Source organism: Natator depressus, chromosome 13 (assembly GCF_965152275.1).
Source record: "Natator depressus isolate rNatDep1 chromosome 13, rNatDep2.hap1, whole genome shotgun sequence".
Lineage (NCBI taxonomy): Eukaryota > Metazoa > Chordata > Testudines > Cheloniidae > Natator > Natator depressus.
Genome location: NC_134246.1, coordinates 13,929,210 through 13,949,247, shown reverse-complemented (window position 1 = coordinate 13,949,247; position 20,038 = coordinate 13,929,210). Strand labels below are relative to the sequence as shown.

At 40.8% G+C, this 20,038-nt stretch overlaps 1 protein-coding gene across 3 annotated transcripts in view; it reads left to right on the top strand.

Moving 5' to 3' along the window:
- The window catches only part of DOK5 (docking protein 5), an 86,521-nt gene extending 81,739 nt beyond the window's left edge, over positions 1-4,782 (top strand). For all 3 annotated transcript variants that reach the window (XM_074969534.1, XM_074969535.1, XM_074969536.1), the window contains exon 8: positions 3,344-4,782. In XM_074969534.1, coding sequence (XP_074825635.1) covers positions 3,344-3,408 — 65 coding nt within the window. In that variant the 3' untranslated portion in view covers positions 3,409-4,782. The remainder of the gene's footprint in view (positions 1-3,343) is intronic.
- Positions 4,783-20,038: the final 15,256 nt, after the last annotated feature.

The following is a 20,038-nucleotide window of genomic DNA, read 5'->3' as shown; positions in this document are numbered from 1 at the left end:
TTTCCCATCTACATTTTTACATTGTGAAGTTTATTATTTTAAATCTGCTGGAATGAAGCTGATGGGCTGTTTCGGGGTTGGTACTGTATTGATGATGATCAGTAACTGAGGACTGGGGATCTGTTCTGAGTCGTCAGCAGAGGAATTCTGAAAACAGACTGGATTAACCGAATATTTAACAGAAACAAGGCAATAGTGGATTATTGGATGTCAGGAACCAAAAACTGTTACAACCCCTCTGGCCTGATTTTCTCTCTAGAGCACTTTGGAATAAAACTTGGACAATTTCTTTGTTTCCTTTAGTTAATGAAGAGGGATTGAAATAGCTTTGCTAGATGTCAATACTGGAGAGGCAATGGAGAGAGGCCTAGACTCTCTATCATCCAGGCACAACCCTTAGTAGGGTAGAGTTGTATTGTCCCAAGAGGAGGCACCACTGACACGCACCACAAAGATAAAATGTTTCCCTGAGCTCACTGACTTGCAGGAAGAAAACACCTGCTGCACTAACCCTGAGAAGGCTGCAGCATGAATTGTTTAGTGTGTTGAAGGACAGGCTAATCTTGGGGTGGCTTGCACTGCAGAGAGCACCAGTAGGGAACATTCATGCCACTCAGAGAGCTCAGGGACAGCAGTTGTGTCTGGCGCCCATGCAGGGTGATGCACAAGGGCAGGCTACTGGCAACCTTGTAAAGTTTACCAATGGGGATGTTGGCAACAATTTGTCCCAGAAAGAGAAATAGTTGGAGAAGTCAAGGCCTTACTGCGCCTGACTACAATTGAGTCCCATGAAGTAGGGAGCATGTGGACAGACTTTGAGCTAAATGACTGAAAAACAAAACAAAATGTTGTAAATGTTGTAAATGTGTGTTTTGCAGAACTGTGTAGGGGTAAGGCCACACACTGCAGTTCTGATATCAAAGTGCAGCTATCACTTGCCAACCCCAAGTGTTCAAATGTCAAGTTAGAACTAAAAAAATCATGAAACTGGCATAAATGATGAGGATTTGGGGGGGGGGGGGTTTAAAATGTGGGGTTCTTTTAATTTGCTACCTAGTTTTGAGCCTTTAGGGTTCATGTTTTCAAGTTTTTTTTTTTTTGTCTGCAAGGTGTACAATTTTTTTTAAAATGAAAGCTGAGATTCTCACATTCAAATGACTCCAGGAACTGGGTTTATCATATATTGCAAGACTTGTGATAAAAATCACAAGAGATGGCAACACTGAGATACAGATAGGCTTGACAGGAATAGATTGTTATTGGTAAGAATCTGTAAAACATCAGTTTCATAGACAATTTGTATACACACAAACCGGCAAAAAAGTTTTCCATCTAGGATGACTGAAATTTACAGAAGTAAGAAAAATGCTGCTTCAGAACTTTAGAGTTTGATATAAGGATATTTATTTTGTATATTTTGACTTATGATGATGACAATTTGTGTTTTAATAGTTATAAAACATTCACTTTTTGAATCTCCAAATCTACTGTCATGAAATAATTGTCTGACCCCCTATGACTTCCCGCAAGTGTGAAAATTTAAATTGATAAAAATAAAAAAAGGTTTAATATAACATTAATATTATCTATTGAATTTATTAAAAAAAATCCAGTTCTGCCAAGCCAAAGCCTGTGTACCATTCTCATTCTCCTGCCTCATTTATCACCAACTCATAAACAAAGCTAAGCAGATTTTTTCCCTACTGTCTTTGAAGACTATCTGAACACTAGGGGGCGCAGACACAATATAAAAGCACCATATGTTTTGAAAAAGGGATGAAGAGTAAAAGCAATACTTTGCTTAAATGCCAGTTTGAATTTGCTCCATAAATTAGGGCTTATGAAGATGACCTGCCGATGAGCCTTTGACACAACAAGAAAAACATTTATTTGCAACATTGCCCCACAATCAGCAGATTTTTCTTACTGTGGTTTATGATAAATTATTACTTTAATAAGGGGCTTTAACACCAATGTTTTTGACATAAGATGAATAGGGAGACAATATTGGTACAAACTGTTATTTTTATACTTGAAAAATTGCTTAGATTAGATAAACTAAATAGAGGGATCCTTGAAAAAATCCACAGCTCGGACTGGCTAATGGATCTAAATTCTCTGATAAGCCTTGGGACTTCCAGAAATAAGTCATACATAGAATAGTGTTCCAATTAGTAAACACCCAATAGGATTATTGTGTCACTCGGCATTTAGAACTGCTTTTCACACAGTACCTGTAACATATGTAATCAATTTAGTTTACCAAAATCTTAGAATGCACCAAGTTACCAAGAGAAAAGGAAACACTCAATATAAAATAAACTTGGTGCTAAGCATGGGCCCTATTGCAATACCCTTACACACTTTGAGTAGTATTTTACTAAGTGAGAAGTGGAGAAGGTTGATATTTGTAAAATTGCTATGAAACTACATTTTCTGAGGGAAAGTTTTGGAAAGCAAAAAAATTCAATTTCCAATTTTCTTTTTTAATTTTCCAAAATATATGAACATTTTCATTTTGAATTGACATTTTGAAACAAAATGGCCTGATCTTGTTTTGAAACGTTGAATCAAAACTTTGGGTATGCTATTGGTTTGTGAAATGTTTCGCTGTTACGACTTTCTGTTCCGATTCAGAATGGAAACTGATTTGCTAATGTTGAAATTATCATTTCCTGACCATCTCCAGGGAGTAGTCCCATGGATCGTACTGGGATGGCCTTTGAAGTAAGGCACCACTCTGCATGAGTACATGCAGCTCAATTTGGCCCTGTTTACATTTTTATTTAATTTAGGGCAAAATGACTGCTTGTCCTATACACTCTCACAGGAGAGTGAGGCGATATAGGAGCCCCTGTGTGTCCTGAATGGGCTAAACACTTTGTGGGTCGCAGCAAGGAAGGGAGAGCAGCCTCTATGGGACCACTCTTGTCCCTTCTGCACAGGAGGGTGGAGAGTGGGTGGAGCCTTGGCTCCTTCCTGCAGCAAATCAGGTAGTAGAGCTGAATCAGCATGGCAGGAGAAGCAGTCTTCTACCTGTGTGTATATGTGTGTATATATATATATATATATATATATATATATAATGTGTGTGTGTGTATATATACAGAGCAGTATCAGATTGCTTCCCCCTGGAATAAGGAGGGAGCCCAGAAGGGACATGTGACTCTCTACATTCTCTTCTTGGTCAGCTCCTAAGGCAGTGCGGCAGATTGCACAGTGACAGTCTTTCCCTTAAGTGACTAAAGTGAGTCTAATGCATGTCTCATTCTTTAGCTAGTTCTAGAATAAAGTGCTGTGTACAGTAACTATGCTTCTTTCTCTTACATCTGATTTGGTGAAGATGTTTCAAGCCCCCTGAAGCTTCATCGAACAGACACTTTCCCCACTTACAGATCAGAGCATTGATAAAAGACTGTAAAGGATTTGAAAACTCTCTCTGTCTTGTGACAGCCTGGCCCAGTGGATAATAATGATGACGGCAAGCAAACAAAGGTGGAAATACTGAAAAATTCAGCTTGGATTGAATTAAGTCCTTGAATACAATTTTTTTTTTTAACCTTGGCAAGAAAGAAATGTGTACTGTAGATATTTGAAAAAATGCCAAACCAACTATCACAATGTTTATTTAATATTTTACACCTGGAGGGGACAGAAATCAGAAATGTTACTGAATGTTTTTATATGATAGATATATGTTGCAAATATATGAATTTGTCTTATGATGTGGGGTACTGTGATACCATTTAGTCTGTTTCCGCATCGTGTTTGTTGATGTCAGGTGTGCCAGCAATCTCATGGTTCCTGTTTGTTGTAACTCTTACCCTTTAGTTGCTAACATTATTGGTTAAGACTAATCTGTGACCATAGTACTTTCAGAAATGATGGCCAGTTTTAAGCAGCAATTGGATCTGTTTTTCCTGTGCTAAGTCTCCTTGAGTCCTCGTAGACTTTTAAAAGGACACTGTCAAAGTTTCTTTAATTTTTCCATGTTTATTTCCAACTCTATGGTGTTTAAAAATAAAACCTTTTCCCCCAATGTTGTGCTTTTCCGTGTGAATGCCAGAATCAGCAGTGCAGTCAGCTCAGAGAATAATGTCAAGCAACAGCCACTCATGAGTAAGCAGAGGGAAACTGGCTTATTTTGGATCTCTCCCAAAGAATTGCCATTCTTTAGGATTTGTGATGAATTTAGAGAAACAGAATAGTAACTTCCACAGTCTTTATCCCATGAGCTCCAAATAATTTTGTGGCAGAGGTCACATTTTGTGTCCTAGCTACTGTGTTTGACAGTATCCCTTTAAGTGCTGCATTCACAGATATGATATTAGAATGTTAATTATGTTGGACAGAATTTTTCACCCAGCAGTTGTGTTTTGTGTGTTTTATATTGCACTAACTGGATAGCCAGTTTATGGGCATTAAATGGGGAATTGGAGACCCATAGTGGATAATTCTGACTGTTCTGATATTTCATAAATGAGGGAGCTATGTTTAGTGATACAGACTGTTAACAGTAGTTAATAAAATTTGCTAATAAGTCAATGAGAAAGAGCAAGGGTGAACAACTGGTTTATTTTCCTCCAAATGATGGGCACTTGTAGCTTGAACTCCAGCCACAGTCGGTCCTAAAATGTATAGGTTCTAGAAGCCACTCCTGCATCTTCAGGCAATGCTCACTTCAGTATCAGTAAACCCACACATGCCCAAGTCATCTGGAAACTGACAGGAACATGAAATTTCCCTTGAAATGAGCACTAGCACTCTTTACCGGGATGTATCAGCGAAATGTAAGATGGTGGCATCTATAAAATCCATTTTTTTTTAAATCAAACAAGTATTGTATGATGATTTTTTTCTTTAAACTGGAAGAACTAAAGTGACATGCAGGGGAAATAGCAATCAATCTGCTTACAATGCCAGAAGCCAGATCAGTCTCTCTCTGAAACCTATTACTTATGTAAAGAGCTTTTTCCCTTTGCCGCTAGAGACGGTGCTGTTTTTGCAAATTCAAACCCAAGGTGGGTTCAGATCCTGGTCCCATTCAACCAACTCCCACAAAGTTCACATGTTGAAGTAAATGGCTCTGGTTTGGGGCTGTGTGTGTTCAGCATCAAGGCAAGATAGAAGGGGTGGTTTGGGTTTTGCAGAAATGTGCTGGTCATGTTTAGGTTCTGCAAAACCCAAAGCAGGGTGGTTTAGATCTGAGTCCCATTTTACCCATACTCCAAATGTCTGATAAATGGTTTTGATTATCTGTCTTTCTGCCTGTGGAATTTCTAGAATCCTTATCACCCGTGTCCCTGTCTCGAGTAAAGTGTTTTGTGAAAAGGTTTTCATTTCACTTTTAGACGTCTATTCCAGGAAAATGATGACCTTTTACAATACTTAAAAGGAAGCATGGTCTTTTATAATAAACCATAATACTGTCATAGATTTTAATATTCAGAATTTAACCCATTTTCTCCCAATTTATCTACAATTTTATTCTTGGGTGTCAATTTTATTATGTTAGAATATCATAATGCCCAAAGGTCACAAAGCCCAAAGTCTGCATTATGGTAGGTGCTGTACAAGACACAGTCCTTCCCTTCGAGAGCGTACAAGCTATGAAAACATGGAAGAGTTTGACACAACAAGAAATACAGTGGGAAACAGAAGAAAGAAGTGGGTGAAAGAGATGGCTGGAATGTTTATGGGAGATACCATTTTGCTGTGGTGACTGCCTACAATGAGATTTTTATTAGCAAAGACCTCATAATTTCGACCTATGAACATTATTAGAAGGAAGCTCAGTGAAATCAGAGTTGAGCTAATAAATAAGGCCTGATTAATTTTTACTTAATAATTTCACCAGCTTCGGGGGAGTTACTCTGAATTTAAACTGGAGTAGGTCAGGTCCTTAGACATCAGGTCCTTAGACATATCTATGCATTCATTGTGTGAGCAGGTTTTGGAAATACTATATGAGAAAGGATGCCAGATGATTCATGTGGAGCCTGGTCAGTTATGTGCTGAGTCTGATATGATTGTGATGCCATCGCTTTTACCTGTCACAAGTGGCTGGCCCTTTAAGGAGAGTCAGGGTCAGCATTGCCTGTGAGCAGACACCCTCCCAACTGATCCTGATGTGCTGAGGGTTACATGGTGTGGGTCTAGTTTAAGTGCAGGTGTGAAGGAGCTGGGTGATCTCACAGTCTTTTAGGGCAGCTTGATTGAGAAGAAGGTAAGCTGCTGCAAGGAGAGGCTTTTTTCTCATGTGACTAGCCCTGAAGGGAGAGGGTAACTGGAGAGAAAGAAGCTTGTGAAGCAGGGCTTGGGAATGGCCCAGGCTCAGGCGGATGTATGTAAGGATGCAGCCTGCAAAGAGACAGACAAGGGGAAGGTCACCAGGGAGAAGCCCTGAGGGACAGTGGACTGAGAAGAACTGGGCCTCCATGGAGAAAGCCCTGGAAGATGGTGCTTTGTAAAAAATAGTGAGGAAGATCTCTATGGATCCTGGGAAAGAGTGAAGAATCTGCAGGGAATTGAGCCCAGGAAGGGTGGTAGTTATGTTTCTTTGTGTTTAGTTTGGGCTCTGGGAAATTGAGACTTAAGAGCCCAGGTGGGAGGAAGATCTTGTGTCTGGAACCCTTTTTAATTTGTTGGAAGTTATTGGTTTGCGATACCGGGAATCCCAGAAGGGATACAACTGTAAAGGACCTACTAGAGTGTTAAGTCATTGCCACCTGGAGGATGTTGGAGCTGTGCAGAGCAGCAGAAGACCCCACAATGGACACACAGTTTGAGTGGTTGCTGCAGAGCGCCAGGCAAGGGAATGCTCTAGTAAGTATGTGCTATTACATTCCCCTTAACCCTACATTAAATAGTTTTGGATTAAGGAAGGGTTGAGCGTAATGTTCACTCACCAATAGGAAGCAAGATATACACTGACTTTTATCAATGAGCTTGTTTGACAAATGTCTAGCTTTAGACTCAGTTGTGCATTTTAGGCCCTGCCCTGCATTTGGGGTGATGCAGAAGTTCACTACCGCATTCGGACTCTGGAGGCAGCATACCTGAGGCTGGCAAGAAGCTGGCTAGAGCTTCACTGTGCATGAGGGGAGCATGCTGTTGCTATAAGCTTTATGGAGATGCAGCAAACACTCCCCTCTGTAGCTTGCTGAAAGGAGATAGCCTGTTACCTCCCCTCCCCACTCTACCCACCCACATCTGTATTTGGTGTGTTGAGCTCCGTGTACTCAAGAACGTTCAAGGTCTGCAATTGTGAATGAAGCTTATGTCCAATGCTTATGGCAGAATGGGGAGATAAATGTGCTTTGTGTCCCTACCATGTACAAACTCACAAGGGTCATTACAGCTTCAGTGAGTGTGGTGTTATGTCTCCATTCCCAGGAAACGCATTACTGTGGCGGAGCTAACAAGAATAGTCTGGTCAGATTTAGTGCTTATGGGATTGCTGACAATATTCACTTGTAAAAGGAAAACAGTAAAAAGTTAGGGAAATTGTATATATTAAAAGGAATGGACATTAGTGTAATTTTTTTATTTCAATCAAAAACAAAACATAGGCCAAAATTTTCAAATTTTGGTCCTTAAAATTAGATACTTTATTTAGGTGTCTACCTTTCGGTAACCACACGTGGAAAATTTGTCAATGGCTTGTGTAATTATAGGAAACAATTCTGCAAATGTTTATTCACGTAAGTAATCCTCTTGATTTTGTTTCTCAATGTGTCTCTTCATGACTGGGCCTCTAAATCACTTATGGGAATTTAATGTTTATATTTACATATTTTTCTCAGGAGTCATAAAAACTTAAACACATGCTTAACTCTAAGCAAGTCTGTAATCTCATTGATTTTAAGCATATGTCTGAAATAAATCATGTGTTTAAGTACTTTGCTGAATTAGAGACCCAATACTGACTTTCTGGAGAGTTGCCTCAGAAGAATGAACAATTCTACCCACTCCCACCCCCACAAAGCTAAGCAAACTACAGAAAAGCACAAAATGTGTTGTTTATGTTATGGTGGGGATTTTTTAAGCCAAAGTCATGTTTCTTCTAAACTGGAAGCCAATAAAACAAAATGAAGGTATGCAGGGGCATAAAAGAAGATTTACTATGGAAGTAATGAAGGTAAAAATGCTGATATGAAGGAAAAAATAAAACAGGTTGGCTGTTAAGGGAACACATTAATTCCACTCTTCTTAACATTGTTCTGAGGTACATAAGCAAGTAACCATTTAGCTGATTTGGGCTGAAATGAATCATTAATAGGGCTGTTTGTGAAACAATTCCATTTCACACAAAAAATAAATTGAGAATTTGTTCCACATCAGGACAAAATGGAGACTTTTCAGGGCTTTTCATGAAAAACCCCAAGGAGACATCCCCACTCCAGACTAGCCAATAATCCAGAGGATAAGGACTTGAACCTGAGTCTCCCTCATCCCTGGGTTATTGGTGACATGCACATGTACATTTTGACCAAAGATTCCATCCTAGACATGAAAAACTTCCTCACTGAAATGATACAATGCTTTGAAAAGTTTCAGTTTTGAGAAATCCGCGTTTTCTGACACAAGTTTCATTTTAAAAAATTCCTGACCAGCTCTAATAATTGATTTCACATTGAATCCCCTGGAGGTTCAGTCATACATCTGACAGATGAACAACTTTTCAAATACAAGTTAGTCTTTTCCAGGGTTTGGACCTATTCAAGGATGTTGTGGGAGAGGGGGGTTCATTGTAGGCTTTTCTCTAAAATTTTATTCTGGTGAAAGGAAACACTAAGAGCCCAGGAGACTCATGTTCTGTATCCTTAAATCAAACATAGCACAGTCAGATGCAGTCTAGGCTTCCCCACACTTTCCCTAGCAATGTGCCTCAACCCTGTGAGAAGGGTGGGCAGCCAGTTCAACCTCCACACCATTTCAAGCCTTGATTTCTTTGTGGTGTCTGCCCTTGACTCCAAATAGGACCACACGTGCATGTAAAAACAAACAAAAAAATCAGCCTTGGGTCCCTTGTTTGTATATTGTTTTGATACATTTGGGATTGTTCAGGATGCAAAGCACTATAGAAATATAAATTGCTAGTATCCTCCTCCTAGAAAGTAAAACTAGCAGAACTGAGAGTAATAGAGACTTTCAGAAAAGCAGCCTGACATAAAGTGTTGAGAAGAATGGCAGCATGTACTTGTGAAGGGGGAAATCAATACACCCCTGTTGTTTGATACACTGTTCAGTACTAAGATAAGCTCAATTTACAGTAAACAAGGATATTATTCTATTTTATTTTTTATGGACTGTGACCATAAATAAGTGATCTTAAGGGCATGCTATGACTAGTATTTATCTTTAAGGTTTTGTCCCATTAATGGATTCCCTTTAAAGCTGACAGCACATGTTGTTTTATCATAGATGTGACAGTTCAGTAAATGCTTTTATTCAGCCTTCATTCATGCAGTGATTGATATGGTAAGACTTTACCTATGGTTGAACAGTCCAATTATAAAGAAGACAGAAAATACTGTGACCTTGGTCTTTAAGTGAAGGGTCCTTAAATCAGTGGGGTCTGATTCTTTTCCCTGTTAGTGGAACTGTCTGCAGGGTGGGAAAAATGACCTAAAAGTAACTTTCCCTTCAAATACTTTGTACTCTTCAGCCATATCATTTATGACATTTAATGTCAAAAATCTGTCACAAACAGTTAGCTAAATGTATAGCTATGATAACAGATCAGGATGAATTTGGTGGGTTATTTATCTTTTGCGTCATCACCAGACAAATCAGCTCGAGGGGTCATTAGTTAAGTTGAGTGAGAGAGAATGCCCACCCAAATTGCCCAGGGCTTTATGGGGGGTGGGAGAAAAGTTTGTGTGTGTTTTGAACTGAATTCTAATTGTCTTATTGTAAAGTGCCTAGAAGTCTCTTTCCATGTAATGTTGAGAACAGTGATGAATCTTTGGGTGATAGCGTATGATTCATCCAGACGGGCTTTAAAATATTTACTAACTGATACAACAGTTGTATAGAAATAGAATAGCTAATCCACTGGAATGAGCACTGAGCAGATGTATAATGGGAAGAATGCTAGAAACGTAATAGTTGGGTCCTGGCCCTTATGGATCCCCTTGGGATCAGGGAAAAAGGATAGTAGGATCCATGCAGCATTATTTCTCCTGTGGCTCTCCCATTCTCTGCTTCCACCTGCCACACAGAACGGTCATCCACCCAAACAAGAGGTATAATCCTGCTGCACAGTGGGTGGGCTAGATACGAGCAGAGAGACTACAGCAGTTCTACCACCCAGGTCCTCCCATTTGAACTCTGCCTCCCCCAGCTTGCTTTCCCTCCAAGCTTTGGGGCGATGGAAATTCAGCACATCTATAAACACTTAAGAACAAAAATATTCAGCATGAGTACATGTAGCAGACAGCCAATATGCATGCCCTCCAAAGGGCAGCCCGGAGCTCTGTGTAACCTTCACCATTGGACATAAGTAACATGCTATTTGTCAAACTGCAGTTCCACATAGATCTGACAGAACAGTGGTGGACTGTGTCCTTTCACTCTCCCTCACCCTGAAAGAGATCAGCATGTATTTATCAGCATGGAATATTTTCACTACTGAGGAATAGTCTTCTGGGGCAAAACTTGGAAAGGGAAGTATAAATCTGGGGCTGGAAGAGGAGAGGAAATGAAAAGGAAGTGACTTGCCAAGCGAATTACACTTCAGTCCAAAATCACAATGAGAAAGTATTCTGAACTGTGCAAGTCTCTCTCGCTCATGGGCAGGTCTGCACTACTTAACCAGCAGCAACACAGCAGGTAACCCAAGCTGGCACTGACCTTGGCAGTACTTGGGGCGGGGAATAATGTTTTAAGACTTCACTTGAATTAGATCTCCAGTACATCAGGGAAAAAAATCACTATCTGCATCCCTGGAAGTAAAGTCATGGCATCCCAGACCATTTTAATTTGATTTTCCTTGAACATATTTAGTATAGCCAATACAAAGCAAATTACCGCTCTTCAGCTGTATTTGATTGTCTCTTAGAATACAGGGTATTAAGACAGAGCCAAACGTGGTTCTGTCGTTGTGTCTCATTAGGATTGCCCTTTCCAGAAACTAAAGATAGACATTTAGTGGTTTTTAATGTCAGAAGTTCGTCTTTTGGCTCTGGGAATAGACTTTCTTCTTTATAGATGTAAATTCAGAGTGGGACAATTGCTCCATCCCTGAGGCTGTACTTAGTACCGACAACAAAGGGTATGGAAGCAGTGCTGAAGCAAGGATGTAATTTTGAGACCTTCACAGGATTCTTTCTAATGCTTTGATTGTCCTCTGTTTCTTTACATAGTCAAGCATATTTCTGTGTTTTAGATTATATTTAACACATTCAAAGGGGGAAAATGAGGTTTAAATATTTTCACTAGAAATATGGGCCTGATTTTGAAAGTATGTGGTTGTGCTGCAGACACATATTGCATCCTGAATAATGTATCTAATTTGCGAGCATACTAATAATTTTTAGATACATACATAAATATCCATCATTCTCAATCATGTGCGTGCATACATACCACATTCTTCGTGCAGGCAAATGAGAAGCAGGATAACACACACGTGTACACACATACACAGACACACACACATTTTTAAATCAAGCCACCAAGGTGCAACTATGATAACCCGCATTTATGTCCAGTGTAATATATGGCTGTGCAAATCAACCAATTGTACATACAGCAGAATTGGCCAATATGATGTGTGTGCAGAGATAATAGCGGATGGGTAGGCATTTGTGCATTGTCTCCAGCGCTGGTTGCAAAACACAAACATCCTTGTTGAAAATTGTAATCAATTGTTTTCAGTTAAACAGAAGTCAAATTCAAAATTCAGACTATTTTGACGAGCCCTAATTGTACCTACCTTCAAAAATTTGGTTGTACGTGTCCTTGGAAGCTATGTATTTAGAGAATTTAAAACAAAAACACACACAGAAAACCCCCCGATAATTACAATGTTAATCAAAACTAAACCTCCATATTTTTTCACCATTGGCCTATTGCATTAATATTTTGGTGGTGGGGTTTTGTTTTGTGTGTTTGTTTTTGTGTAGGGGGTGTGAACAGCTTTAGTTGATTTTAAGAAAATCAGCAGCTCTTCAAGTTTGCAACTTCCAGTCTTGTTACCATTAACTAAATAACCACACAAATAATCTGAATGCTAAAATAGGTGTGTCTGAGCCCTGTTGCTATGCTGAAGAGTGCCCGAAGCAGTAGCATTATTATGCACTGAGATCACAGGTGACTATATGATATTTCTGTGTATTCATTAACTTTCACAAGTACAGATTGATCTTCCGTTGCCATGAACATTAATGAAACATTTTCTTGTTTTTACAGAATATTCTATCATTACCACCAAACACATAATAGTTAAAGAAAAACAGCTTCCAAACAAATGGCTCTAATTAGAGTTCTAACATAGGTTATCTTGATTATGTTACACTTCCCCATTTAATTTCCAAATGCCAGCAAGTATACTTGATAAGAAAAATTCATTGCGTTTCTTGGTAACATTGGGCCATATTTTGAAGTACTTAGGGCTTGTCCGCATGGTGGACTAAAGTGACATAACTGGGGTGTAAATTCAAGGGTGCATCAGTGTGTCACAAACTAACTGCCCATGTGGACACTGCTGGCACACATAACACTTCCCTAGTGTGCATTGGTGCAATTTGCCCAATGAAATCTTGAGGGGAAGGATTGTTTAATGGTTAGGATACTAGCCTGAAAGTCAGGAGACCTGGATGTAATTCCTTGCTCTGCCACAAACTGTCTGTGACCTTGGTCAAGTCACCTATTTATTTTCTGGGCCCCAAATTCCCCATCTCTAAAGTGAGGATAAACAGTACTTCCCTTCTTCACAGGTGTTATGAGGATGAATGCATTCAAGTTTGTGATGAGCTCAGATGTTGTGATAACGGGGGGCATATGAGTACAATAGATAAGAAAATCATCATAGTGATAGCAATAGAGGAAATATGTGGCTGCTTCAAACAAAACTGACACCATCCCCAAATCACACGTGTGAAATTAGCTCAAGTCTGACTTGCTCCCTTCGGTACAAACTACCGAAAAAAAGCGTTTACACACTCTGACTTTTAGCCACAAGGCTGTGTCAACACAGCCTTGTGGCTAAAAGCTGCACAGTGTAGACAAGCCCTTATACACCAGATGATACTGGGTTGACGTAAACCCATTGAAGTCAATGTAAATGCACCAGGCTAGTGAGTGTAATGGATTGTACAGCCAGGTCTTTTATCACATGATGGTTTTGGGGTGGATCTTCAAAGGTTTCATTGCAGGGAAGCATTCAAATGGTTATCCAAACTATCTAACCCTCTTCAATGCTAAAACCAAGGCTGGCACTCGCATGGGAACAGAGAGTCTGATGAGACTGGAAGAAGGATGTGACAACAAGCTTTATTTTAGAAACCTCCTAGATGGTCTCTCTTCCACTGCTGTCATTAGCCAGGACTTGTGTCAATCAGTGGGCCTGCATGTACACAGAAGAAAGACAACTGAGGGAGAAACAACTGTGAACCAATCAGTTCCCATTTCGTCTGAAATGTTGGCTCAATTCTTATTTTATCCCAACTGGTTTGCACTTCCCAGAAATCAAACTGAGAGAATTCCCTGTTAGAGTGGGGTTGATTTGTGTCACTCTCCTTCACCACTAAGTGTCACTGTTTCCTTGTGATAGAAAAAGCGAACAACTTGATTTACTTTAACAGTATCTGCCCTATTCTTTGCTCTCTGGCTAAACTGGGGTTGATAGCTAATAAAGTAAAACTATCCTGTGCTTTTTCTTCTTTATCTATCTTACAACACCTTCCACCATTTCTGCCATATCAGGCTTCTACGCTTTACCCTTCGTGTTGCTTGCATAGCAATAGCAACAAAGTGAAACATTTGGTTTATTCTAAAAGAAATCTCTGCAGTGAAACCTTTTAGAGAAACACAATAAAAGTGGAAATGGATTGGAGACCTACAATTCCCCTTTGCAGAAATGAAAACTATGGATTCAAAATTATTTCCGGTGTGCTGTACGTCCACCACTTACACAGATGGTGATCAGGATGGAGTAGGATTTAAACAAAGGTGTGCTGCTGACTCTTCTTGAATCACACACAATGGGGGATTGTTCTGCCTGTGAAATAGCAGCAAGCATCTTGGCATGTCTCTCTTTGTCACTGAGGGGTGATTCACAACATGAAAAAGGGAGGGTTGGTGTAATTGGGGAAGAGCCTAAATTATACACATTTCTCCTGCTGCTTGCAACATTTATGAAAAGCAAAGCATGTAAATGAGCATTGGCCCTGTCTGTCTGCTTGTCAGCTCCTTCCCACCTAGCTGGAGGACTGTCTAACTGTACACAACTGCAGCATAGTTCTCCCAGGTGGCTATCGTACCACAGCGTGAGGTTCCGGGGCTCACTTGAAGGAGGTATTTCTTCTCCCCTCCCCAATTAAACCATTCCTGATCCCTATCACCATCCTTATTTTCCTTCACATACAGTCCAGACTTCCTTCTCAACCACAGATAATGCTCCAGCTGGCAAAAGAGAATCTATTGACTCACTGCTGCAATCTTTCCCAGCTCCACTGAAACAGACCTTGCTGTCTTTGAGGGCATTTCTTTCCTCTGACGCTGAGATAAGAGACAGAGATGGAGATTCAAATTTGTGCCTCTTGCAGTCATGTAGAAAAATTCCTTAGTTGCAATGCAAGTATTCAAGGCTTGATTATGTGTCTACTGACACCAATGTCATTGCTCCCACTGACTTCAGAGCTGCAAGATCAAGCCCTGTGGCAGGTCCCACATATCTCCTCTGTCCCACATGTACTGCAGCACTATTGACAAGACATGCTGCAGACTACTTAGATACTAAGACATTCTGGATATTAAGGGCTCTCAATCATTGTGATCCCTTGTGGTGGAGTGTACAAACCCTGCACCTGCCAGGTGACGATTAAGGAACTGTTATAGGCTTGCCCTGTTGTACCTGCAAGGCATTCCAGGCCTGGAAGAAAGGCCTTAAAAGAGGGGAAGCCCAACTCAGTTAGCAGGAGGCCTGGGAGGGAACAGACTTTCAGTCCTCTACTCCCAGAGGAAAGTGTGGCAGAGAGCAAGGACTGCTAGTGCAACTGCTGTCTGTCTGAACTCCTTGAGTGGCAGGTGATCTGGATTCTGAATGATTGCTTTGGAACTCTTCCGAGTGACGTACCCGTGGGTGTAGAATTGGATCATGGCTTGCCTGCTGTGGGCTTGCTTCAGATTTTGTTTTCTCCCCCCACCCCCCTTTTTTTTTGGGGTGGGGGGTGGGGAACGTTTGGTAACTCTGCAAGGGTGGACTCCAGTGGGGATTCAGCTGAGTCTCCCACACCTGGCTCTGTGCTGCTGACTACCTGGACACTGAGGACTGGAAGATGGGTGTGTACAGGGGCCCTGTCACACCCCCAGAGGATGCTGTGGGAGACCAAGCCTGTGACAAATACCCCCCCAGTCAGCTACTTGGAAATGGTCTCCTTTGATGCTCCCCTGCATCCACAGCACTTCAAAGGAAGCAGTGGGTTCTGCAGCACTTCACAGCAGGAATTGAGCAGATCCATTTCCACTGAACATTGAAATCATGGAATGGGAAGAGATTCATCGTGTCCCTAGAGCTTGCAGCCCACAGGTTGAACATTGCTGCTAAACAAGATCAGGCGGATGACTGCCCTTGGACTGGAGACCTCCCAGGAAGGTGCTGAAGTAAATGGGGGTAGTATTCAGTAGGTTTCCTTTCTCCTTCAAACTCTGAAGCAATGCTCCAGCAGGGTGTTAGAGTAAGGACAGTCCAGTGGATAACCTGGGTTAAATTCTCAGCTCAGCCACAGACTTCCTGTATAATCTTGGGTAAATCACTTAAACTTGTTTCCTCCTCTTTTAGAAGGAGTTAGCACTTCCCTACCTCGCATAGGTGTTGTGAACATAAAGACCCGTTGATAGCTGTGAGGTGCACAGATACTACAGTAATGAGGGCCACCTACATCTCTAAGGAAGGCTGTGCTATTGGACATGCTGCCTTTCAGATTAGATGTAAAACAGACACTAATTACTTGTGCTCATTATAGATCCCATGGTACTTTCTGTAAGAGTGGAGTTGCATTCTGGCCACATTTAACTTAACTAATTACCTGACTTTCCCTTCAAATTTCTACTGCATATGCTTTTCTTCCCTTCCTATCCTAAACTTTTGTGTTGTGCTGTGATCTGTTAAAAGGCTTCCATACTCCACCCAGGGCTGGATGCATCATCTGTGTCCTTTATATTAATAGGAGTGGGGAAGTTATAGGCTTTAATAGTGCCAAAAAGGGTTTTGATCCTTGGATAACAGGCATTGTAGATTTCAGAGTAGCAGCCGTATTAGTCTGTATCCGCAAAAAGAACAGGAGTACTTGTGCCACCTTAGAGACTAACAAATTTATTTGAGCATTGTAGAGGAGGTCAATGAGTTGTTATACTAAGAAATTCACTTGTTAAGAAAATTTATCTTTCACTGAACAAAGAGTTCTTCATTTTACATAGCGAGATAAAACTTATGCAAACCACAATGATTTACAAAACCCTTTGTGATGAAGAGGTGTCCTCTGTAAAAATATATTATCTATAAAACTTGAGTTAATATCTGCATAAACACCTCATTTTTCCATAAACATGTAATGACTCCTATGAAAGCCTTATGGCATTAATGATGCATGAGCTCTATTTTTAGTTATAATTTAGTTCGATAAAATGCCATCTACATTTAGTATTAATAATGTTATTTTCTAGTGTCTTGATGCCAAGGGTACTACGAGTAGATTTATGGCTCTCTTCCTCATACAGTAGCATCCCACCTTGCAGCAATGTGCCGCAGTGAGAGAACTTTGCTAGGGTATGTCAAAAAAGTGTCCATGGTCCCTTTTCCCTTGGATTCCCTGGCACAGAATGAGAGCCAAGTACACCTCATGCACTTTAAATAAGAGGCCAAATCATGTTTTTGTTCCAGACACAGAACTTCCACTGATAACCGTAAAACCCTGCATGCATACAGTAACCTTTATCCCAAAGTATTTCCTAGTGTTAGCAAATATTGGACAGATTTTCTGTTATGTTAATAGACTTATTGTGACCCTCCAGAGGTATAAAAGGGCCCTTAAAGGTGATGAATCTGGCCTCATATACATAAGAATAACCCTAATGTAGCTGGCATGATGGCTCAACACCACCCTATCTTGCAGCTACCACCAAAATGGATGTGGCCAAAGCATTGCTGTGCTCTAGTTATATTCTGCTGGTGGAATACCTTGAGACCACAGGTTGCCAAGGGCACATTAAAGTAGCTCTGAGGGGGTGGTCTCAAATATGGGCTCTGCAACACTGTCTCTGATATCCCTGCCCTGCTCCTATGCCAAGTATAGATCCAGCAGAATGAAGAGTCAGGACCACCATAATGACAGAGATCATTTCACCACTGAAATACAGACTTCTAGGGTGCAGAGCAGCAGCCAACACAAGAGACTCTACCTTAGCCATGGAAGGATGTGATATTTTGCCATAAAGACTGGGGAAAATATCTACCCTATGAATTGTGTCATGGGACTGGTAGTGTCTTGAATCCCTACATGCAACCCTGAATGTGGTACTAGCGTCTAGATACTACAGTGATTAAGAAGTTTATAAAATCAATCATTAGGTGAGCTGCCATAACTTCATGCTTTAAGTTCTCTAAGAGTACATCTGCCCACCCCTCAGACTGTCTAAAACTCCTTGGAACCTGGCTGTGTACTGAAAGCTGTCAACATCTGATTGACGTTCAGTGGACTAAATGAAATTGGTGTAATAATATTAATAATGCATAGTTTTTATGCAGAATTTTTCACCCATAGATCTCAAATCCTCTTACAAAGGAGGGAAGTACCACTATCCCCATCTTACAGATAAGGAAACTGAGGCACAGGGAGGTGGAGTGACCTTACTGCAAGGCCACACAGCAGGCCAGTGGCAGATATGAGGACAGAATCCTTTGGATCCCAGTCCAGCATCCCATTCAATAAGGCACACTATTTCCAGGCAAGGCTGCACCGGTCTCAGTAAGAGTCTCAGTCTATTTTTCAATGTTATCACATAAATCCATGACCAAAATTGCTCCTTAGTTGGCAATGAATGAATTAGCATGGATACTGCACTATGCTCTCACTGTAGAGGTGGTCCCTCCAGGCTAGGGATGGTGCCCATTGATGGTTCAGACAAGGTGGCTGCTACTGTCCAGGCAGTGAATGTTCAGAAGGATTTCAATCTGAAGGACTGTCAAGCCAATTCCTTTCCTGTGTGCTAACTGCACATTTAAAAAAAATAATCCTTTTTTACAGTGTTAACCCTTTTGCCCCTGACACACTTATAATCTATACAAAGGCGCTTCTCGGCAACCTGTCTAAAGGATGTCAAAAAATCTGCAGCAAGAGTGAGATGTTTAATTGTAACGGTGGCAAGTCCTCCTCTTCCCTAAAAACCATGAAGTGGGTTCTAGCCCATGAAAGCTTATGCCCAAATAAATGTGTTAGTCTCTGAGGTGCCACAAGGACTCCTCGTTGTTTTTGCCCATGTCTCTAGTTTCATATTTTTCTTTTCTCCAGATAAAACAGCCAAGCAACAAATATTTATGAGCATAAAGTTCTGGCGTGGCAGATCTCTGCCAACCTTTTGCAGTTCGATGATAAGGATTGATTGAAGCGGGGGTTCAACTAGAGCAGCAATATATAAAATAAATTTCATTTAGTTTTATTTGGGGGTCGGTTATTTATAACTGTTTCTCCAATGGATTATTCAATTTACTTGTTTACAGAGTGAAACAAAATCAATCCAAAGTTGCTTTTCCTTTGCAACACGTGACTGTCAAATCCTTGTGGAAAATTGCTTAAATTGCATAATCCATTGCTTGAAGTGAGAACCTAGCATTTAATTAGAGTTTAATTATCTTACTAGATTTTTAAGGTTTCAGAGTAGCAGCCGTGTTAGTCTGTATCCACAAAAAGAAAAAGAGGACTTGTGGCACCTTAGAGACTAACAAATTTATTTGAGCATAAGCTTTCGTGAGCTACAGCTCACTTCCTCGGATGCATGCAGTGGAAAATACAGTGGGGAGATTGAGATACACAGAGAACATGAAACAATGGGTGTTACCACATCCTCTACAGCAAACAGGGAGAGATTAAGAATGAACTCTCAAAACTGGATACTCTCATAAAAAACCAACCTTCCACATAAACTTCCTCGTGGCTGGACTTTATAAAAACTAGATTTCAACAATTTCCATCCCACCATCAACCTCAGCCTGGACTAGTCCACACAAGAGATCCACTTCCTGGATACTACGGTGCTAATAAGTGATGGTCACATAAACACCACCCTATACCGGAAACCTACTAATGTCTATGCTTACCTACATGCCTCCAGCTTTCATCCAGACCACACATCACCACCCATTGTCTACAGCCAAGCTCTAGGATACAATCGCATTTGCTCCAACCCCTCAGACAGACACAAACAGCTACAAGATCTCTATCAAGCATTCTTACAACTACAATACACACCTGCTGAAGTGAAGAAACAGATTGACAGAGCCAGAAGCGTACCCAGAAGTTACCTACTACAGGACAGGCCCAACAAAGAAAATAACAGAACGCCACTAGCCATCACCTTCAGCCCCCAACTAAAACCTCTCCAACGCATCATCAAGGATCTACAACCTATCCTGAAGGATGACCCATCACTCTCGCAGATCTTGGGAGACAGGCCAGTCCTTGCTTACAGACAGCCTCCCACCCTGAAGCAAATACTTACCAGCAACCACACACCACCCAACAAAAACACTAACTCAGGAACCTATCCTTGCAGCAAAGCCTGTTGCCAACTGTGTCCTCGTATCTATTCAGGG